The sequence below is a fragment of the Diadema antillarum genome, unplaced genomic scaffold (assembly GCF_040938485.1).
Source record: "Diadema antillarum isolate AM-2024a unplaced genomic scaffold, OU_Dant_1.0 seq00001815_RagTag, whole genome shotgun sequence".
Classification (NCBI taxonomy): Eukaryota; Metazoa; Echinodermata; class Echinoidea; order Diadematoida; family Diadematidae; genus Diadema; species Diadema antillarum.
In genome coordinates this window covers 210,820-235,647 of record NW_027272490.1, presented here as the reverse complement: position 1 = coordinate 235,647, position 24,828 = coordinate 210,820, and the positions used below count along the sequence as shown (strand labels likewise).

Sequence of the window (24,828 nt, the reverse complement as noted above, 5' to 3'; positions counted from 1 at the left end):
ATGGCTGCTGCCGTTGCGCTGCGGTGCATGAGGACCTCCCCGATGTTGTTGCGTGCTATCTTCGCCCAAGTAGAAGTCAACCGTCAAAGAACCTGCCAAACTTGTATATTTGTAACTTCCAGAAATTTAGCAACGTCTGCAAGAAACTCACCGCGGTTTACCTCCTCGTTAATGACAAAGAGCAAGGGTAAGTTATATCGAATGCATGCTTGTTGGAGCTAGTCCCATGTGCTCAAAACGATGTTATGTTCAAATTTATACCATTCTTTGAGTTTGACAAAACCGAGATATAATTAGATTTATACTAGTCTAAAGCTTATGCTATGGTGTGATACTGTAGTTTGTATCTGGCTGGAGTGTGTGTACGTGTGTGTGTGTGTGTGTGTGTGTGTGCCCACTTTCTGGTTAGGGACTTTAAAAATTGTTTTTGGGGTGCTCTTTTATAGTGCTGATCGCATCCTGATCAACCATTTGTATCAAATTGTAATGTTAGCTGTTGAACTTATTGAAGCATTAAATTGGCAGGTACTAGTTTCATGTGGTTGGTTGTTCAAAACAATAAAGTCTTTGCCTTTGTTAGTGATGCTGTATGCTGCCTTTGTGCTAAAGCTGAGAAATTAGCCATGTAATGTTCAGCTAAATGATAGGCAATGTATTTTTCAAGTAACTCAAACTGGAAGTTAAAATCTTTGTTCAAATATGGCAAGTTGAAAGAAGTCGAGTGAGAAATGCAGTTCATGGAGCGTGCGCGCGCGCACACACACACACACACACAAACTTTTCACAACCGACTTCTATCAACTTGCCATAATCATTGCCTACTTATAGAATTACATTGATTTATACTCATTTCAGCTCTTGGTAAACTGGATTGACAGCTGGATTTTCGGTGTAAATTTGCACGAAAGATTGGAAATGTACTATCGAGTATTTAGTATTTCCTGTGATTTTGATGGAATTTGGTTATGTAGAATTTGAAATGTACACTTGTTTCTACTACATGGATACAAAAGTACTTGTGCATAATGCACTTGTCAATGTAATGACTCACCCCACTACCCCCGGACATGGGTGCGTCATTTCCTCGTTTGGTCCGTCAAATTTGTGACCCAGGTGTTCGTCATTTTACCAGCTTTGTCCGTCAAATTTTTGACCGAGAGGTGCGTCAAAATCCCATCATTGTCGGTCAAAATTTTGACCGAGGGGTGCGTCATGGTACGTCACTTGGCTATGGAAAATAACACGCATTATTTTGAACCGAGGAGTGCGTCATGGTACGTCACTTGGCTATGGAAAACTGCATGCATTGCACGCTACCAGTACCGGATACACGTACCGCGAGTGAAATTACAGTGAGCGCTTTCCCGCGGCAAGTGAAAATCAAAGTCGGGAAGCATTTTGGAATAAGAGGGGAAAATGCTTGCCAGAATCTGGCAAGCAAATAATTTAAAAGCCACCCTTTCTCCTTACATTTTCCCTCCAACAAACCCATGAAATCATGCAAACTCAATCTCAAACCAGGGACTCTTCAGCGATGTAACAACTTAGTCCAACCTTTACTGTCGAACACTTAGTGCCTATTGCATATTGCGATTGCAACACCAACACACATTGCTATCGAAGAAAGTTCGTTTACATTCCAATACAATGTGCGTCTAAATAATGTTCTGTGGTGACAAAGGCAAATTCTTGACAGTAAAAGAAGCGGCAGCAGAAGAAACTGCCTGCCGCATGCCATCTTCTGCTCGTGGGATAGCCCGATCAGACGCGCGACGCTGTTAGCTGTGCGAATCTCTACGTACAGCGACTAGGCTGTATGTAGTTACTCGCGGGAATGCCGTGACGTGGTGTGTACCTGCGCTGCAGCAGTATGCATCCACCGCACTAGCAATGGCCGTGCACACACAGCGCATCTGCACACATGTGATTGTCATGTATGGATTGCATGCACAGAATACATACTACTGTACGGAATATCGTAGCAGCAGCGTGATGTACGGTGAATGACGGTACGGTGCTTACAGGGCCATGGTAAGGGAAACTTGCCGAAACTTTTACAAATTATGTTTACGAACCAAAAGAAAATGAAATTGCTTGAATAAAACGTATGCAAAAATCGTTTCAGTATTTACGGGGGTGCGTCAAATGTACCGAGGATGTCCGTCAAAAAAGTGACCGAGGTGTGCGTCACTTTCAACGTGTTGTCCGTCAAAAAAGTGACCGTGGTGTACGTCACTTGTAGCATTTTGTCTGTCAAAAAAGTGACTGTGGTGTCCGTCAAAAACCCCGTGTGGTCAGTCAAAAAATGACCATGACGCGCCCATGTCGGGGGGTAGTGGGGTGCGTCATGTATACATTGACAAGTGCATAATTTGTACTGTTGATACTAACATTAACACTGAATAGTAGTACTAGTAGTACCAACCAAACAATCCATATCCATCTAGAATATGTGTATGACACGATAGAAGAACTTTATTAATTGTAGCTCAAATTCATCGATTGTAATTATGTCTGTAGGTCTAGTGTCTGACTGCACTAGTCATAAATTGGTTGTCAAATTAGTTGGCAAGCATAAGGCAAGTTACAATGTACAAGTTTAACAATTTGGAAAGGATCTTCATTTCACTTACAGTGATATTTTAAAAGAGCTTTGCAACTGCTTTATATACTGAAGCTTCTAGGTTGGGTAGAATTACAGTGTAATTGAATGATTCTTGGAACTGTTAGAGCTGCTATATGTGACAAATATTCTACACACTAGATTCTATGTATGAACTTGTATGACAACTTTATCATGATGGCAAATGTTGATGGTTTACTCTTTTTTTTTCTTTTGTTCATGCAGTCAGCTTCCATCCTATCAAAACTAATGTCTCCTGTCGTGACATACATACAAGCAGTGCCGTTCTAGCAGGGAAAAAAGATCTGTATGAAGTGCTTGGTGTTCCAAAGACAGCAACACAGAAAGAAATCAAGAAGGCATACTATGAGGTGAGATTTATTAGAAGCATTGATTAGTGGTGACAAAATTCAAGGTAATACTCTGTATTTCTCAATGCAAATTATTTCGGTCATGTACACTGAAACTGAATGCATATATCCCAACACTTGGATAATTGAAACATGGCCTATGCTCCTGCTTGTTAGCTGGTTTTTGTTGTTGGTTTGGGTTTTATTGTGCTTGTCATATATAATTATAGGTGGTGGTTGTGGTTAAGAGGTGTATCATTCAAGTTTGAATATTTGTGCCTTGGTCTAGTAGATCTGAATAGTCTTATCCTCTGGCTCCCCTATGTATTTGAGGTGATGTCATAAACCCGTGAATGAGCCTTTAATGTTTTCTTGTGGAATGTACATCAACAAGATTGACACACCACATGAAAAGCATATTATCAAACATTGTATTAATTTGACAATATTAATTTGTCTGTTCTTACACAAAACCATCACTTTATGACTCAGTTATTATGAAAAACAGGCAAAGAAGAAAGGAAAGAATCTCTGAGCAATTGTGTCTAATGTTCAATGTTGTGTTCAAATGATGAATATGCCAGTTGTTTGTGTGATAGGGTTCATCCTGCAGATGCCTTAAAGATCAGTTTTGCTCATACTATTTTATGTCCTGCATTGTTGAGTTATTTGAAGAATTTGTTAATATTGTTTTTGCAATGATCATTAATGAGCATTGTACTGTACAAGGTATATGAACTCAGTGATAAAATCCATCCATTCAAATAGAGTGGTTTTTGTGAATATGCCTGTGCATCTCTACAACTTAAGTGCCGAACCACTGTCCATTTAAAACAAACCTCCTGTGTAGAATGAATATTTTAAATGAAAGTTTTATGTCTGTTTACTAATTGAATAGCTGGCGAAGAAATACCATCCAGACAGGAATAAAGGGAATCCAGATGCCTCAAGAAAATTTGCTGAGGTTGCTGAGGCATATGAGGTACGAACTGTATATCGTACAAATGTATATATCGTACAAATGAAATGAATTTATTTCTTGCACTAGGGCAATTTGTGGTTGAGAATAATGTTGTTCATAATTTGATTTCTCCAGAAATAAGGTTTCAAATGTTGTTGATCCAGCCTTATTTTGCAATAAATCTGTGGAGTGCCTTATTTGAAAAAAAAAAAGAAGAGAATGGTCTGCATAGCATTCAATATTTAATTGAAATGTAATGCAGTTTCTTGGCCCAAGGTTGCTGTCATACATTGTATACCTGCAGTTTGAATGACTGCTGCATTTTGGATATGAATTAAATGATAACTGAAATCTCCACCAGATCCATTCTACATTCAGTACCAATTTTCTACCACACATACACAAGGTATTTGGCAAGTGGTTACATCCACTAGGGGGGTTCACACGTACACCAATTAGCCCCAATTGGCCCCGCGCTGGTATGTGTGAACAGTCGGGTTTAGAATCTCGAGTTTTTATATCCCATCAAGCAGTGCGCACATCACAACAGCAAGGCCTTTGCGAAGAGGTCCTTCACCTCTTTGGCGCACCACAACAACAGTGCGCGAACCACACCACTGACGCGCAAAAAACAATGGGCAAATAGAAGCGCGCCGGCAGTGATAGAGAAGGGCGCTGTGTGACCAAGTTTGCATGCCTTGATGTCATCTCGATCGGCAATCAGCGGGATAATTCTGTACATGTGAACGGTTGCAAAAAACTCGAGATTCCGAGCGCGATCGCTATCCCGCTAATTTGGTGCGTGTGAACGGTTGCAAAAAATCTTGAGATAAGGAGCGCTATCATCATCCCGCTATTTTGTACGTGTGAACCCGGCAAATATGTGTCAGCATGCTTTGATTTGCATTTGGTTATGTACATGTAGCCACAAAGCTTTCTATTTGCAAAGAACTGCATTTGTTATCTTACTTGTTTTTGATAAATCGTTATTTGATTTGTTGGCATTCACAGTGTAAATGTAGATCTTGTTTTTTCCCTGAGGTTCATTTTCTAGATTGTTTGTTTTTCTCCACTAAAAAAAAAGAAAAGAAAAAAAGGATTGGATGTCACATGAAAGTGTCTTTTCCCATTCACCTCAGTTTGAGGTAATTTGGCTGAATACAAATTAATTGGTGTAGGTAGATAGCAACTGGTCCAGTCATTATAAAGAAGTCTTTATTCTGGCCTGCTTTGCCATCCATGGTTTTATTTATATTTGCTTGCCAGTCATAACAAATGTGCTCTACTAGTGACTGAACATCGCAGCTTGGTACATGGCTCAAGTTCTAAGTGCCATTTGCTTAGAGATAAGTGAACAACAGTACAAATAAAGTGAAAGCAGTGATAATTGTGACTTCAGAAACGATCTCATATTAAATTTAATATAATGTGTGGTACTTATTTGCAGTTCACAAAGACACTATTGCAATGGTTGCTGTTGCTGTTTTTGTTATGTTATGTGTACATCACTGTTTGGAAAGATGAATTTTAGAGTTTGTGGAACTTTTGTTGTTGTTGTTGTTGAAAGAGTCATATGTTGTTGATCTACTCTCATAGGTCTTGGGTGATGACACCAGGAGGAAAGAGTATGACACCATAGGCCAGGCAGGCTTTGGGGCTGGTGGCATGGGTGGTGCTGGAGGTTTCCAGGGCCAGTGGCAGCAGACCAATTTAGACCCAGAAGAGCTCTTCAGAAAAATCTTTGGTAACCAGGCCTTTGACCGAGGTGGCATGTTTGATGAATCTGTGTTTGGGGGATTCAACAGGGCACATGAGGTATGTGCTGGTCATTGTTTACCATGAATATGTGACACTTCCCATTTGTATTTGATCTGAAACTAATGATATGTTGTGATGGTACCCTGATAAAGTTACATTTGTCAAGATAATGCAAAAGTAAGGTGATTTGCCTAAAAAAGAAGAAATATCAATATTCAAATTTTAAAGTTCTAGAGGTAAAATTAAAGATAAAAAAAAGAATTGTTTGGAAGTCAAGACTTTTTGTATTAATGAGACATGTTACTATGGTATTTGAATTTACTTGTGTGTAAATGTCCCACCCATATATTGGTTTTGGTTTTTTGGTTTGTTGGTGTCTGGCGGAGTCATGTTTTTAGAATTGTTGTTCATCTTGCATCTCATTATTACGATTTGAGAAAATCAATACATGAGGTGTACATCTGCTGATTAGATTTTGCAATAATCTTGAAAGGCCAAATGTCACATAACTTGTGCGAAGAATAAAAAATAAAATAAGATAAAGATATGCTGTACCCTAATCTAGGAATGTACAGAAAACTTTTGAGGAAGGTTAGAAATCGTTTAAAAACAGAAAAAGACAAAAATCAGTACCATGAATTTAAAGTAGTACAAGGCTAAGGTCACTGCTTTTTTTTTTCTTCCCTCCTTTGCGCATATCTTGATAGAGGAAATTTAAAACTGAAGGTTATTCAATATTTTTACTATATAAATAATTTTTGATGTGTACCCAGGTGATGATGGATTTGTCATTCAGTGAGGCAGCGCGTGGTGTCAACAAGGAGGTGACGGTCAACATTGAGGACACCTGTCAACGCTGCAAAGGTTCTAGGGCAGAACCAGGCACCAAGTCATCCCCCTGCCACCAGTGTAATGGAACGGGACAGGTTAGAAAAACACGATTTAGATTTGGGGATATCTGATTACCTGGTTTGCATTTTTTTTTTTGGGGGGGGGGAATTTCTCAGCTACAAAAAGACATTTCAGGAAATTGAGGAGAAGACAATCGGTACCGTACCTTACGAGAAGATACAATACATTGCTGACGAATGTGGATTTTTCAACTCTGCTTGATTAAGAGCATATAAGAGATGAAATAAGTGTAGCAAATAAAGCTGCTGAAAACTGCTTATCCAATAAAGGCGAGCCAATGGAGTAAAATGTAGTCAAAAGGGGCCTGAGCTTTCGATCCTAGCAGAATCTTTGTCAGAGGCAAAATGACAAACAAGCAGGGAAAGCAATCACATATAAGGACTTCACACAACAAGAACAGTCAGGGACAGGCTGGGTACACAGAACAAAGAAAACAAAGGAGAGGGTGGGAGGTCAGGGGCAAGGAGCCCAACAGGTAAATGGAGGAGATTAGAGCAGGAGGGTGGACAGACAAATGGCAGAGGAGGGTCCGTAATGATCATGAGGATCAAGGGGGCAACCATTGAAGGAAAAGGATGAAGAGGGAGGCAACATCAAAGATGATACAGAGCACCAGAGGGATAAAGAAAGGGAAAGAGTGAAAAAGCAACAGCAAGGGGAACGGGGGGGGGGGGGGGGGGGGGGGGGGGGGGGGGGGGGGGGGGGGGGGGGGGGGGGGGGGGTTGGAGGGGGCTGAGCAAACAGTGAGCCCTGAAAGGTGTACCAGGAGGAGGCAACAAAATGAAAGTAATCTAACATATCAAAGTATATATACAGTGCACTCCTGTTATAACGAAATGCTCGGGACCGGCAGTTTTCTTACGTTATAACAAAATTTCGTTATAACCGAACAAATACAATAATAGCAAAAACAAGGACGCCACGCATATATCATAATACTTGTTGAATACAAATCACACACTGGAAAGCTACATGAAATGGGATGGTACCTTTTCAATTTGGTTTAAGTATTACATTTAAAAGAGAGCATAAAGTTGTTTGTATTGTCACATATGCATAGAAAATGATGGCGTAGGATTCGGTTACAGTTCGCTATTCCAAAGGTTTGTTTCTTACGTTTGTTACTCCGAAGGCTCCTTATTATGATAATACTTTGCCATGTTATTTAAAGATTATTTCTGAAAGTTTGTGCAGGATGATAATCTTTTTTTTTAGTAACTCATATCAATTGTCATTAGGGTCATAGTGCAAGTCTAAGCAAAAAGAGTTAAGGAGATACTTTTTACAAAGATATTTTTTTGTTGCTGTAGTGTATGATATGTATAGGATTAATGACAAAGATTGATTATGCACTTTGTTTTTAACTTTGAATTAACCTTGCAGGAAACTATTAACACCGGACCATTTGTGATGCGGACCACATGTCGGCGTTGCCGTGGCACTCGTGTAATCATCAATGTTCCATGTATCATGTGCAAAGGGGCTGGGCAAACATTGCAGCGGAAGAAAGTCACAGTGCCAGTTCCAGCTGGTAAGCCAGTCATAAAGATGTCAAAAGATACTTGATATTTACCAGATAATTACTTCAATGTAATTCATTAAAAGACTATAGTGACATATAGCGAGGACTGACATCCGTGTTTTGTTATTATTTTTTCCTGCCTTTTTAAAAAAAATAAAGATTGGGGTGGGGAAAGGATTAGAATGGTAGGGCCCAACCAATTGTATTTCAGCTATCTATATTAAAGCTGTGTCTTAATGATTAAACATGAAGGAATGAGTCATGCTGCACAGTCCCAGTCACCCAGTCACCCAGTCACCCAGTACAGTACATGATAAGATTATGCTATGTGTGGCATAGATCTTTGGATTAATTAACCATTAACCTTTAATTGACTTCGCAGTTTACATGATGATTTATATACATGCATATGTCTGTAGGTACATATGTATGTATGTATGTGTGTATGTATGTATGTACATTTGTATATCGTTGGCTTCATTTCATTTTGTTGGAAGTCCCATTCCACTGATTTTTTTTTTTCTGTTACTTTTAGGGCTATGAAAATTAGTTAACTTTTTAAACCACAATATATCAGCATACTAAGAATACATTGTACATCGTAAACTGATGGATAAGAAAAGATGAAAAATCATAGTTGTATCCCCCGAACAGAGTTCGGAGGATACACTGTACTATGGATTTGGCCTCGTTGCGCCGCGTCCGCCGCAGAGATTTTCTTGTGAGCGCTCTACTGGCTGTAGTTCTTCTTTGATCATCTTCAAATTTGGCATGAAGGTGTATTATGGTAAGGCAAAGAAGCCTATTGTTTTTGGTGATGGCGCCCTCACTTGTTCCATCTTAATACATGAAAAGGTAAATTTAACAGGGTCTGCTTGTGTGTGCGACGCTGGCCTTGTTTCTCGACCGATTTTTTTTTCAATTTGGTATGTAAATGTATCAGTCATATCTATACACCTATACCTATTGATAATGCTGCCCTCACTGTTCCACGTTTTACAGGGTCAAAGGTCACCCTGATCATGTCAAAATTTGCAGAAGTGCTTATTTATGCAATAACTTGATCGTTACTCATTGGATTTTATACAGACTTGCTAAGGAGATGTATGGGTGGTCATTTTACATGAAGGAAGGACACAACAGTTTGTGGTGACGGCGCCCTCAGTGTTCTGACTTGGATGCTAATGCACATTTCTTGTGTGCTCTATCAGCCACATTTCTTATCAGATTTTCTTCAAATTTGGCAAAAAGGTGCATTATAGTGAAATTAAGGTGGTGGCGCCCTCACTTGTTCCGTCTTTATACATGAAAAGGTAGATTTAACAGGGTCTGCTTGTGTGTGCGACGCTGGCCTTGTTTCTTGACCGATTTTTTTCAAATTTGATATGTAAATGTATCATAGTCAAATCTATTCACCTACACCTATTGATAATGCTGCCCTCACTATTCCATCTTTTATAGGGTCAAATGTCACCCTGATCATGTCAAAATTTGCAAAAATGCATGCTTATTTAGGCAATAACTTGATTGCAACTTGATTTTACTCAGACTTGCTAAAGAGGTGTATGGGTGGTCATTCTACATGATGGACACAACAGTTTGTAGTTACAGCACCCTCAGTGTTCTGACTTGGAGGCCATGTCACATTTCTTACATATATGCTGTATAAACCACATTTCTTGTCAGATTTTATTCAAACTTGCTATGGAGGTTTATGGGGAGTTATTCTAGGTAACGAAAGTTTTCATTGCCAGCGCTCTCATTGTTCAAACTTTTATAGGATGGCATGTCATATTTCTCGTATGTGCTACATATACTAGCCTCATTTCTCGTCAGATTTTATTGTATCCTGTGACAGTTGCCATATTATACAACATTTATCTGGCCTAAAAAGTAATCCACATGGGGTATGGGAGACGGGTTTGCGGATACATGTGTTGATTGCGAGTGCTCTAGTTTAATGCACATCTGTCTGAACACAATTGACTTGTTCACCAGGCATTGAAGATGGACAGACAGTGAGAATGCCCGTTGGTAGTCAGGAGCTCTTCATCACCTTCCGTGTCGCCAGGAGCAACCAGTTCAGGCGAGAGGGGGCCGACATTCACTCAGATGCAGCAATTAGTTTCACTCAAGCCGCGCTTGGAGGCACCGTGAAAATCAGAGGCATTTATGACACCATAACACTAGATGTGAGTCCTACCATGTTGAACATGGTCGTTGTGTACTTCATAGTGGGATTATAAATCACCAAGATTTCCCTTCCCAGTATTCTGTCTAAATGTGCATTGTGTGAGAGAACCATTTTCAAACCATCGTAGGTTTTCATTGCTGATGTGTACTAAAGCAGAAACTTTTGTGGCTCTGGGGGATAAGACTGTAAACTCTCACTCACAAAGTCCAAGGTTCAACTCCCCTGGCTGCAGCAGTTGAGCCCTTTGGCAAAGCACTTTATCCTCATTGCCTAGTCTTTCAAAGGGAACTTTAAGGCTGTCGGTCCCATAATTGCTGGCTTACAAACATTCTTAAAGTTAGGCAGTCCTCACGAATCTAAAAAAATATGTTGTTGTGGTACCTTCAATGAACTACTTTCACAAAAAACAAACTTTCAAATCACCAAATAAGCTCATAAATTTTTGTTGAAAAAGTGTGAATCCGCATGGTGAATATGCTAATGAGCAAGTCTTGGCGGAGAGTCCGATGTCACTGAGGCACAACTCTTCCCAGCCGTGTTCTGCTCGTTATGCGTACGTTAATTGTTACCCGGATGCATGAAGAAGGCGATGGCTACTAGTATTTGACGTTGTTTTTACGTACTCTGTGTGTGTGTGTGTATGTATTGCGTATTGTATATTCGCACAGTACCTTTATGGACAGTACTACAGTACTACAGGTCTACGGTAGATACCCCAGTTGCGTTTGCCCTTCGTGCATTTACAGTCTATCACAGCGCAGCCCTGTCGCTGCGCATGCAGTTATATTGTTTACAGTAGTAGGCTATGTTCCAGTACATGTACGTGCATAGAAACGGTTCTACACATTCGGCGTCGTCTTGTAAGGCTATCTTTCATCATGCCGATGGCGATGTGTCAAGCAGTATTTTGCTCGAATCGTAGAGAAAATTGCCCAGGAAAATCATTTTTTCCATCCCAGACCCACAAAAGGATCGTGAAAGGTGCGCTGTATGGTTGAGAAATCTCGGTACAATGAAGCCGAACATAAAAACTTAAAGCATTCTCGATATTGTGTTGTAACGTTAGGCCTATGCGAGGACCATTTGAGAAGCATGTTTTGACGTGGACAGGCAGGCTGTGGCCCTCGCTTACAAGCCGAGAAAACTGAAGCTAGCCAGATGCAATCCCGACCATATTTGCTCATATGAGTTATAAAACAGAAACACCTCAAGCATCGACTTCGAAGAGAACCGAGGAAAGGAAGGTGGCTAGCTATGTGTCATTTACGGTGGGGCTGCAGCTGGGGTTTGACTGCAGTACAGTGCCACTGCAAGTGCCGACTGGACCTGCATGGCAAAGTGGAGCGAAATCATATTCCTGCGGTCCCCTGTTTTTACCCTGCCCGGTAGAAGTCATATACGTTTGATATCTGAGTACTTACAGAAATATCGAGATAGAAACAATATTTCCTTTGAAGAATTTGAGTCTCTTATGCCCAGGTAATCTTCGGTCTGAACGCCAAACTCAGCTAGATGGAGTACTGTGTACATTAGTATGGTAAGAATTCGCGCGCGAGAGTGGTTTGTACGCAAAGTAGTATGCAACACGGAGAGAAGCTAGAAAAGGACCATGCCTATTTGATGTCAAATACATGGTATATTTGATTTTAGAATATGTATGAATTTATATTTACAATATTAATTTACATGAATTATATATAACTAAGCTTGAAATATTTTGTTTGAAATAATAAAATGACATATTTTCACATTTTATGATAAAATTACAACTGATCATTTGAACACTTAACCTGTTGAAGACGAGTCCTGAGTATACTCGGGCAAGTGTCTATGGGAAATGCATGTTGTAGCTAAATCAAACCGTCTTCAACGGGTTAAATTGGTTTTTAGAGGCACGGCTGTCAACTTGAGAGTAGGGCATCAATGACATAGCATCTTTTTGCAGGCTCTTACACAATGGCTTGCAGGAATTATTTTTCAAAAATCGCGTACGGAGACAGTTTTTAATTTCCACACGTATAAACCGGTGAAAGGTTATATTTTTTACTCTTCTTAATTATTAGTACAGTGAAAATCTCAGGACTGCCTCCCTTGAACTACCCGTGGAGAAAAACAACAACAACCCGTAATTCTATATCATATTCAAATTTAAAAATTCCAGTGTTAGTAAGCAACAAGGAAATTACAGTATCTACCGTATGAATGTCTTATCAATAATCTCATAAATGTTTTTGCCAGTGTCATTTTTAGTCCTGATGTATATGATATCAATTATTTTTTTAAAGATTACATAAGAAGAAGTCTCTGTGAACTTCATATCTCATACTGGGGATGCAATATTTGTCCTCTTTTGCTCTGATTTCATACAGATTCCAGCAGGCACCCAGTCACATGCCAGGATACGACTGCCAGGGAAAGGTATCAGCAGAGTCAATGGCTATGGTTATGGTGACCATTATGTCCATGTCAAGATCAAGATCCCCACGTAAGTTAAAGTGAAGTCGTACTTTTCGGAGTTTGTCATGCAACAAACATATAATTTTTATACTTGTTCAAGGGAAATACCCTCGCTCTGTAAACAAACCTTTAGGTTCTTGAACAGAGACTATGCAAAGTGATTGGATAGAAAGTCAAACCGTGCAGTAAGATGTATTGCAACATTTTATGAAAGATGCGGGTCTCATGTGGTACTTATTTGTTTTAAAGGAAACCAAAACCCAAAGAGCAATGTGGATTGAGTGAAAGCAGCAACATTTAATAGGAAAACACATCAGTGAAAGTTTGAGGAAAATCGGACAGTCGATGCAAAAGTTATTAATTTGGTGTTGTAATGACTGGATAAGGTGACTACTAGAGTTCATCACATCATGTGTGGACAACAATATAAAGAAAATATAAAGAGAATTCCACAAAAATTCTTTTTTCATGAAAGTTATACATTCCTTCAACTTGATACTGTCATATGTTAAGGGCAGTAATCATTCCCCCTGCTTTCTGAAAGTGCTAGAAAAGTGAAAGCATGTTGAATTTTCTTTATATTTTCTTTATATCGTTGTCCACACATGCTGTCATAAACTCAAGTTGTCTCCTTATCCAGTGGTTCCAACACCAAAACTTTTGAACTTCATAACTGTTGCATTGATTGTCCGATTTTCCTCAAACTTTCACTGACGTGCTATACAAATGTTGCTGCTTTCACTCAATCCATATTTCTCTGTTGGTTTTGGCTTCCTTTAAGTTTAGAGCACAGCTACTTGGAGAAGTGACATATCACAGCATTCATTGCATCATAGATTGCACTGTAGCAATAGAAACTTGGTCTGAAAGCATTACTCTTGTGTCATAGTCTTACGTGCATTGCATTGGCTTTCTATCAGATCACGTATTGAATTTAAGATCTTATTGATTGCGTACCAATGTTTTCACGAAAGTGCTCCTTCATATCTCTCAGAGTTTCATGTAAGATATGAGTCTAGGAGAGTTCTTAGGTCGTCATGGGAGAATCTGTATGTGATACCCTTCATTTCAACAAACTTTAAAAAAAAACCGAAAGAAACTTTTTTCCTCTAAAGTACATAGAGATCTTGCCAAAGGTATTAAATGCATTATATAAGAACAGCAATGATAATAGTATGATAGTAATAGTAGTAGTAGTAGTAGTAGTAGTAGTAGTAGTAGTAGTAGTAATGAATAATAATGATGATGATAATAATACTAATACTACTACTACTACTACTACTACTACTACTAATAATAATAATAATACATGTAATAGTAATAATAATGATAATAATAATAATAATAATAATGATAATAATAATAATAATACATGTAATAATGATAATAATGATGATAATAATAACAATAATAATAATAATAATAATAATAATAATAATGATACATGTAATAATGATAATAATGATGATAATAATAACAATAATAATAATAATAATAATAATAATAATAATAATAATAATGAGAAAATGATAATAATAACAGTCATCTGCAAAGTGTCCTAACATTACAAAAGATAAAGAACAAAAGTCTTTTTTTTTATGGTCTGGTTGACTGCTATGTTTAATTGTCCCCGCCGAACGAGTTCGAGCAGGGGACTATGAAACGGGCTCCGTACGCATGTGTGTCCGTGTGTCCGTCCGTCTGTCTGTCTGTCTGTCTGTGCATCCGTGTGTGATCAAAATGTTCAATTTGCTACTTCTGTATCATTTACAAGCCAATTTTGATTCTGTTTGCTTTATATGATAGCACTACATGGGAGCTTTGAAACTTCTACACAGAATTTCAGTTGTGACCTTTGACCTTGACCTTTGACCTATATTGTACATTTTGCTTCAAAATGCTACTCCTTCGCCATTTCTAACCCGATTTCGATTCCGTTTGCTTTATATGATAGCACTACATGGGAGCTTTGAAACTTCTACACAGAATTTCAATTGTGACCTTTGACCTTGACCTTTGACCTATATTATACATTTTGCTACAAAATGCTACTCCTTCGCCATTTCTAACCCGATTTCGATTCCGTTTGCTTTATGTGATGGCACTAGGTGAGGGCTTCAAAACTGCTACACAGAATTGTGACCTTTGACTTCTTTGACCTTTGACCTTGATTTTTGACATGTTGTACATTGGCTACAAAATGCTACTCCTTCGCCATTTCTAGCCCGACTTCGATTCCGTTTGCTTTATGTGATGGCACAATTGAAAGGTGAGGGCTTCAAAACTTCTACACAGAATTTTGACCTTTGACTTCTTTGACCTTTGACCTTGATTTTTGACATATATTGTACATTTTGCTACAAAATGCTACTTCCGGCGGGGACATATATTACGCACCGCGTAATTTCTACTTTTCCTTGTTTAAGACATATTCTAAGCTTATGGTATTATATTGTTTCATTGATGCAATTTGCCATCTGCCCATGCTGTAAGACGGAACACACCCACCCACCCACACACATACAGATTTGCACACACTCTCACACTCATAAAAGCCTGCTTAAGAAAGTAAGGAGCTCATCAGGAGCAATGTAAATACAGCTTGAGGAGGTGACTGTTGGCAGCCAAACAACTGTGGAATGTTTGTATCAGCTTAGTTCATAGTGCAAAACAAGGAGACAATTTGATTTCTGTCCTGCTTAGATGCAGACTGATGCCATCTTCATCAGTCTGCATCTAAGCAGGACAAAATGCAAGTGGGCAATTCTGCGGTTAGTAACGTTACATTTTAGGGACATTCTCATGATTTAGATTAGACTCATTTCTCTATCTGTGGATGTGAAGTCTCATTAATGTCACCAGAGATCATTCTAGTGTAGACCTAGAAAAGAGCAAAGAATGAAATCATTTCATGAATTATTTTAGAAGAAAGGTCTGCTTTTAATGCCGGTTAGTAACGTTACAAAAAAAGGACATAAAAAATTGATGAGCATCTTTGAACAAAAAGTTTGCTAAAACTGGTATAGCTTGAAATATATCAACACTTATTTTTCATTTGTAGCTTTAAGGGCAATATCTACCCCAAATATCCTTTCTCATTATAACTTTGTTTGAAAATTAAGTACAAAAATCATGGTTAGTAACGTTACGGTTAGTAATGTTACGGTTTGTCCAGTGATTACAGAATTGTGTGTTAACTCAAATCATTACATGCTTCCCCCATGAGAATGCAAAGTTAAAGCTAAGAAACATCAGATAAGACATGAAACTCTTATTTCAATCATCAAACTCATGCAGTATAGTACCATTGTATGTGTACATGTTAAAAAAGACTAGAAAGAAAGTTTGCATAAATTACAAACTAAAAAAAAGTACCGCTTTTAAAGGCTAGGTCAAGTGATATCCACAGTTTCATAACTTTGCCAATCACTGTTTATCATGACTCACAGTAATTCACAAAAGCAGCCTGTTTTGTTGAGCAAAACAGTTAATGTGTTCCTTATCAAGAGTATGTACCTTTAATAAAGGGGAAAGAAATCAAAGAGCAAAAATTAATGTACCGGTATGTAGTATGTACAGTGTATGGCCAATTGTGGTGTGCGTAGTCATTGCACAATAGGAATCCAGCATAATGCAATGTTTTATATTATTGTGAGAGTAGTTTAAGTCATATGACATTAACTCAAATAATATAGTGTATTAGTTGAATTCATGTTTATTCAAGTCTAGAGACATGTATTTTTTTTTCTTTTAGACCAGTTTGAATGTCTAATCTCTGCATTGTTCTGAAAACAAAAGTCTGTTCGCTGTACCTGAAGCGTAATTAACCCCAAGAAACCATTGTATGATAATTTCAAATTGGGACAGAAAATTTGAAGTGATGGCCTCAATTGTTTTTAACACTACTTTCCATGCAAAATGCTCTGCTGGCCCACAGATTCCATCAATTGCCCCTTCCCATGGGAAGTGGTTAAAAAAAAATATAAAAAATCGCTTAATGTGCACCTTGTGAGCCTTCTGTAGTGATGCGAATGCTGTAGACCCCCCCCCCCCCCCCCCAACATTTCCCGCCACGATTCTGCAACGCGCAAAGATTTTGCCGCATCGTCCCATTACTTTTTTTTTATTGAAGTCTCCCGCATATTTTGAGACCAAAGTTGCGACGTCTGGGTACACCATTCTGCAGTTATGTAATGTTTTGCATAAATGCATGTCGACCTAAACACAGCTCAAATTTATGATATCGTGTGCAAATCCAATGCAAATTGTGTTTTTTCGTTAATTTGATATTGATTAGATTGTTTCAATCTTTGACCAGTGAAATTACTCAATTGTAATGTAGATAAGCTTGAAAAAGTGCCTGCAACAAATTTTGGCAAAAAAAAACAATTAGAAAACAAAAGGTAAAAAACACTAAAATACATAAGAAATTAACAAAACAATAAAAACAAAAGAAACTGATTTTGATTTTGCTATTTTTTTTTGCAAGAAAATTGTTTGATGTGTCTTGAGGAACTATTACACAAAAATTTAGCAATCCTTCAGTCTTTTTTTATGGAGTTATAGGTGAAAATATGATTTCATGCATAAATTTGCATAATTAATTTACTAAAAAAAGAAGCCAATATCTTTTTACTGTATGACCACGTAATCTTGTACTTGACATCTGGCTCTATCATCAGGCAAAATTTTGCCAGACCAGGACCTGTCCATTGGAGTCTTATTCACTTATTTCATGGTTAGTAACGTTACAATACACACAGGCTGTGGTTAGTAACGTTACGTGGTTAGTAACGTTACACATTTTGACTGCTGTTATTTCTGACTTCTATAATGATTACTAATACTTGTTTTTATATTTCAGTTAGTCATTGGACACAGCAGGAAAAATTGAGATATTATCATTCATAGACACTTTATACTCTCTGGAGGTAAATAATTTCACTTTTTGGTTAGTAACGTTACATGACTGTCCAATGGTTGGGGAAATGCACACATGTTTGCATTTCGAAGACATGTAAGTTGATTTTACTTAATCTATCCATGAAAGCACTGCATTGCCTCTATGAATTCAATATTTGTGGCTAGAAAATGGCATTTAACTTGACTAGCTATCTTCTTTGCCATTATGGAGATTTTGCTGATGAAATTCAATCTGAAAGATTACTTGTTCAAAATTGGTGAATTCAATACCTAAAACTATCAAGATACCCTGAAAAATAGTTTTTCCTGAATTATCAATGTGTTCTTTCTGAAGTCAAACACAAAAATCAAGGAAAAAAACAAATTGAAATTTTATGGTCATGTCCCTCTAACTGCGGAATTGCCCAAGTTAGCATGTAATTGTCATCTAGCAAAATGTACCACCATCATTCTTGATGGATTATTTAATGGAAGTGAAGTAATCTCAAGGGATGTGTTTTGTGTTACCTGTTGAAAATGTCAAACAAGTGTTTCTGCACAAAATGGAAGCTGAATGTATAAACACAATAATATCATGATAAAAGTGTGGCCTTCTCAGCAAGGTGGTTCCATTACAGAAGAATGTTATCACAGTCTGACCAATGCTGTGTGAATGGGTGCAAAAACAAAGCTGCAGATCTGTGAAGTAGAAGTTAATAATTACCAATATCTAGGGAGACTATGCCTATGTGAATATGTGTGTCATATGGTATGGTGTACTATGGGCTTCTGGTGAAAAAGAAATGTAGTAATTTTTATTTTGACTTCAATTGTACAATATTTCTCCTATAACTTTGTTTTTGTCTCAGTGTTTCCTAGCCCGTTCAGCTTCTAGATAAACTTTCAGAAGGGCAAGGTGAACATTTGGCAAAATAATTATCAAAGGACATAGCTAGAGACAAATTAATGTGAACAAAATGATGTAGAGCCAGACCACCTTATATAGCAGCCCATAATGCTAATAGGCATTATGGCTGCATGAAGACACTAAGCTATTAGCGATAAGCATGAAAGAGCTGTTGCTATGGTAATTGCAATTAGTGTAATTCAAATGATCGAACAGTCTCTCCATGAAATGGGATGAGATGGTTATTGACTGTATAATGTTTGCCCAGGTCTCTGTCAAGCAAGCAGAAAGCTCTCATGATGGCATATGCTGAGGAAGAGTCTGGTGTGACTGGGACCATCAATGGGCTGAGCAAGACACAGGATGGTGAGTGGAGCAACAGTACTACCTTAACCTCTGTCATAACATTAAGTGACCCATTTGAAATGGACTCACATTTTGACATAGTAGTCCATAAAAAGCTGAATGGACTGTTTTTATGCACTTGTCAATCATAGTCCCAACCCCTGGGTAAGCAGGGATGGCAGCCACTTGCATCCAAGCTGAGTGGGGATTTTTTAATTAATTAATTAATTTGTTTTTTTGGCCCGGGTTGCTCGGGTATACACTGGGGTTTGTCAGGGGAAGTTCATTTATATTGCGTGGGTGGGTTTGGAATATACTGAGATTTGCAGACAAACATTTACATTAGGTAATATTTTTGAGTGCCTCAAATGCTGCCCAGCCTGTTGAAGAGTTACACACAACTTTATGAACAGCTGGAATAGAGCAACCCAAGTGGGTTTCCTGGGGCCCGTTTCATAAAACTTGTCATCAGTGACAGGTTGTCATAGTTGTGTCAAGCTACTGAAATCCTTCCATCTGATTGGCTGAGAGCAAATTTGTCATAGAAATGTGGCAGTTGTCACTGATGACAAGTTTTATGAAACCGGCCCCTGATCATTGTTAATTTCAGTAGCTAAAGTTGAAATTTGCAGATGATAATAATTATTCTTACATGTTAGCGCACGTTTTAGTTGAAAGTGTATTCTTGCCCCAGTGTAGATGAAATATTGACATACATGTACGGTCGTGCTTTGTGAAAACGTGAGGAAATTTAAAAAATGGGTTCACATATTGGCACTTCATATTCCAGTCGTTTGTAAAGTCATATGTAACTTTACAAACAGCTTTATGAAATAGGGCCTGGGACTAGGGCGGATAGTGTAACATCCTAAAAATGCAACTTGATGCAATTCCTGGCCATATCCATGTACACAGGGGTCAGAACTACAATTGAAAAGTATGTTACTGTTGCTTGCATACTTGTGTGGATTTATTCTGTACACACTTTATGAATTTGAAATACAATGATAACCATGAACACAATGCGCAAAATGGGTGCACAATTTTAGTACGTCAGTACATCAGATGGGCTCATCAGGTGCAACCATCTCACAGTTATAGTCCTTGGTGCTTCAGCCATACCTAATACTGCTCTGCTGAAAACTTGTTGAAGCTGTTACCTTTGAACATCCACAATTTCTTCTGATAAGTGATTAATTACTTTTTATAAAAAAACGACAACAAGCATATTAATGTACCTTTGAGGGGTTCTGCTTTCTGTGAAGTTCTATTGAAAACTATAATTTTTTAGCATTTAGCTGTTTCATTATGCTAACAGCTCTGGGATTTTAGTGAATCAAGGAATTAGTTATTTTTAATGTCAAAAAGCAGTATTCTGTGCCATATTAGCAAAATTGTTGTAGAGTCTAATTGAATCAAACCTCCCTAAGTTGTCAGTAGACTCTATGATGCTGTTGACAAAATGCCAGGTCATGATAGATTAAAAAAATTATAGATCATATACTGCTGATGAAGAATATTGATAGAAAATTAGATATGTACAAAAAGAGCATCAGAATTGATTATGCTCTGGTAGCTTTAGGCCATAACTGATAGAGATGCCATATTCATTTGGTAGAATGTGACTGGTTTGTCACTGTTAATCATATTTTGTACACAAGGTAAGTCAACATCAAACATTTGAGGGAGTAAACCAATAGGTGGCATATGTAAAATGATGCCAGACTCTCACAAATGAGGTGATTTTGATCAGTGTACTGCCATAAACCTGAAGATTAGAACTATGATTGAATGAGTTGGCTCACTTATGAGATGGTGGCTTACTTGATATCTGGAGGATTAACAGATCAAATCATTTCCTGGATAATTGGTGGTTGTATTTTTAAACAGTGTAAAACTGCGCAGTTTCTCAACATGGCTTATTTTTATATCATTCGAGAAAGACATTCTGGAAAGGTGAACAATTTTCCTTACTGCTGTATTCCTTTCTCGTGTTTGGTCCATTCAATGCAGACAAGAAATCAAAAGAAGAACCTTTAGGGGAAAGTGATGAGGAGAGCGAGCCGGGTTTCTTTGGGCGACTGCTAAACAGAATCAGAGGCAATTAACCTTGCTCTGTCTTCTCCATTTTACTCAAGATATGTTAAGGTGCGTGGGTTGTTCAATTTTTCCCCTGTTACTCACTGATTCCTACTCAGAGAAATGAGAAAAATTTGCTGCTGGTCATGTGAACATGGACGTCAAAGTTTACTGTAAGGCAGTAGTAGTCATTGCACTAAAAGAAGCCATACAGTCTGATCCTGACAGTGTTTGAAACAGAATTTTATTGTACAGTTTGCATTGTCCCCTTGTTTGCCCGTCTTGCTCTCACCCATGTATGACAAGTGTTCCGTTCTTGTCACTAGTTTGATTTGGAAGACGTATTAAGATGGAAAAATGAGAAATTCTGAAATTTATATGCAACAATCACTCACCCATTTAAGAAATGTAATAACTTTGTTAAGTTATTTCTTCAGGTTACGCTGACTAGTGATAACTCAGCCATATTTGATCTCCATGCCCACTCTTTCCTTATTTCCTTCATTAAATTCTATTGAGGGATAAAGTACCAGGCCACTAAGGGAAAGAGCACTACTCAGACTGCCATTTCAGGCTCATTTGGTTCTCCTGCCAAATGCTCTAATTCTTTTTGGATACCAAAGTTTATGTTCAGTGTTTGCGGTTACCTTGTTTTCTTTTCCAAAATCAAACTGAGTGATTTATGTTTATGTCATTTTTAAATGCTAGTCGTATGATAGCAAGTGAAAAATATTCTGTTTCCTGGTGTGGTGACATTTTTTCATGAGCTATTCTAGTGTTACCTCATTTATTCTGTAGATGTAATTTTATGAATTAATAGCATATTTAGAATTCTTGATCAGAGTGCCATCTAGGCAGCCATGTTATGTGGATTAATGGTATACATGTAGTATTCCTTTCATGTTCTGCAAAGTCTAAATGTACTTCACAGTAAACAAAGCACTTAATAATTGGATTATAGGACTTCAGGTTACAAATCATACATCAAAACATTTCATGATAGTAATCATTTCATGTTATACGTGGCTTACATGTGGTCAGGATCTATTGCTGTCGTAAAGTATTCTACAACTCACATTTTTGACATTCTGAACATTTGTTCATATATTTATATTTTGCATGTGTGTATCACCAGGTGCAAATATTGTCACAGATGATCCAAATGGAGCTGTGGGACGGATACGCCTGGCCCTAAACACTCCCAACACACAAGACTTTGCCACCAAAGTAGCTGATGACATCACAGAGAAGGAAGATGATACGAAGCGATCACGTAAATCCTAGAGTTGATCACAGTGCATGGTCAGATGGACAAATTAAACTGCTACTGTACAGCCATACAACATTGTGTAATTTGCTATAAAAGTTGCTACCAGATTACACATTGGCAGATTCAATTTTATCTACAGGAGACACCACCCTGTGTATTTTGCTGAATGAGATACAAGCACATCCCAGTATATTGAACTTTAATACAATGAGATGTGATTATCGCAAGAATTTTTTCCTAGTACGCATATTTTATGCAAATGTGAATGGCATTACCTGTTCAATAAAGCCAGCTTATTTTGGAAATACCCAACTATTGGAAGCATGAGATGATATCACTAGTAGAGCATGCGATATTTCCATTTACTGGCTTTGTTTGTTATAACAGGATCAAATGAACAGGTGAAATGATTAATTGCCCAGTGCATACGCTACAAGGATTTACAACATCTTGTATATGTTACATACACAAACATGCGGAGCATATTGCATGTTCATTGTACACCAGAATTTGAGAGGTAACACCTGCTGCACTGTTTTACTGTATTGGTCCTAAGTTTCCCTTTTGTAGCATTGGGGTGTAGTGTACCATCTACAGTACCAATTTATGCATTAGTCTTAGGCATAAGTGTGTGACTGATTCTTTGGCCATGATTAACAGATGCCTCCACTCCTATGTGGATGGTAAGAATCCATAGATAGCGTGCCATTGGAAGCTATCCTCCATGCCATCTCTCTCTCTCCACAGGATGTCTGGAGACCCACAGAAACTGAGTACCATATCATAATGAACAGTGAATGCTTGTAATGTGAGGTTAGAAATACATATGTTTACAAAAGTAGTATTCAATATTGTCTTTTTGACATGACACAAACTCACACTATCATTACAGATTTCTCACCTGCAAGTGGGGCTTGATTTGTAGCATCAGTGTGTAGTCCTACATATGTGTATTATTTATGTAGCAACCGTCCCATCTAATGTAAATTTTGTTATAAAGAGAAAAAGCATCCTGCAGTCCCTTGTATCTTGGTTTTAATTGGTGTTCCTTTCTTAACCTTTCGGCATGTTTTGATTCATACCAGATTATATTTGGTTATAATGATAAATTAATGAGAGTTCTTGCTGCAGTGGAACAAAATGATGTGTAGGTGGAACTGCCAAGTTTTCCTTATTATCTGATGTCTCATGATCGAATACTTCTGCTTTTCGGTTTACAACTAACATGGACTGGCAGCAGTGCATACATATTGTTGCGAGGGGGACAAGACCCCGTATCTACAAAATGTCAAATGTTCTGGAGAACAAAAAAAAACATGGCAGCCAAAGCACTATATCAAATGGGATAGCCTTTCAGTTGACATGCCGTGGTGGCTTCATTTTTGGGGTAAGACAGCTAGGATTTGGAGAGGACATCACTGAAATAATTATGTGTATCTGGCCATTAAAGGGACTGTACAGTACTGGTTAATCAAAGAAAGTCATTTTCACCAAAATTTTAGATACAAGATTTTGTCACCCCAGCAATGATATGCACCAATCTCTTGTGTATGTGCAGTGTACATCCCAAATTTTAAGATAATGACATCTTACAGCAGCATTACGGTGTATTGACAAAAAGTACATTGTGTATCCTAATGTGCATTACAAATGGTTCATACCAAGTGCGTAAGCCATGATGCATGAGGATGAGAAACCCTGTGTAAACATGTACATTGTACTGCTGAATACCAGTAAGAATTCCTCACTTCCAACATTAATGTCACCTGAGCATTATACATCGAGTGCCATTATATGTCATAGTGCGACCTAAAGGGATGGTATATTAATTGGTTGACATGGGGATTCAGATTATAACTTTTTGCGAGAAAATCGGAAACCACTTATGAAATATTAAGGAGCACACAATTCTAAGAAGGATTCAAAGTTTCTTTGATGAAAATCTGTTTTCAAATGGCTTAGATATCCAAAAACAAAATAAAACAGAGATGTCACAATAAAAGGTATGTCCCACTTTTTATTAGGACCTCTTTGTTTCTGGATGTCTCGACCATTTCAAAACTAATTTTGATCAAATAAACCATGAAATCCTCCTAGAATTGTATGCTCTTTCATAATTCATAAGAGGTTTTTCATTGCAGTACCATTCAGAATGGACAGTGTACAAGATTGTGGAAGAAACATGATTACTTTAATCCATGGCAAGGTATCTGTTGACATTGTGTGATATATTAATGTGTATATTTGCACAGATAACACTAAAACACATTTATTGATTTATTAAATTAGAAGAAGTGCTTGCATAAACTCGTTAATGGTCTGTGGTCAAAGTTCCCCTGTTTTTCTTCATGCTGTTAGTGAGAGAAAAGTCTTGTCACATGTGGAAATTTGTAAGCCAGCTATTTGTCATTATGAAAACAGTATTTCCTTTTTTAAGTGTAGTGCACTCTGGTTAAAATGAACATGATTATAATGGAACTCTTGTTAAAATGAAATGAGAATTCAGGTCCTACGATTACCATTAATATATCTTTACATGCTTTTTTAT

General features: G+C 37.8%; 1 protein-coding gene across 1 annotated transcript; it reads left to right on the top strand.

Annotated features, from left to right (window-relative positions):
• LOC139712516 (dnaJ homolog subfamily A member 3, mitochondrial-like) lies at window positions 1-24,828 on the top strand. The gene is made up of 10 exons (XM_071624330.1): window positions 1-187; window positions 2,849-2,994; window positions 3,872-3,955; window positions 5,531-5,749; window positions 6,466-6,618; window positions 7,988-8,135; window positions 10,125-10,318; window positions 12,690-12,805; window positions 18,855-18,952; window positions 22,146-24,828. The coding sequence occupies exons 1-10, from the start codon at window positions 1-3 to the stop codon at window positions 22,292-22,294; spliced, it is 1,494 nt and encodes a 497-aa protein (XP_071480431.1). The 3' UTR covers window positions 22,295-24,828.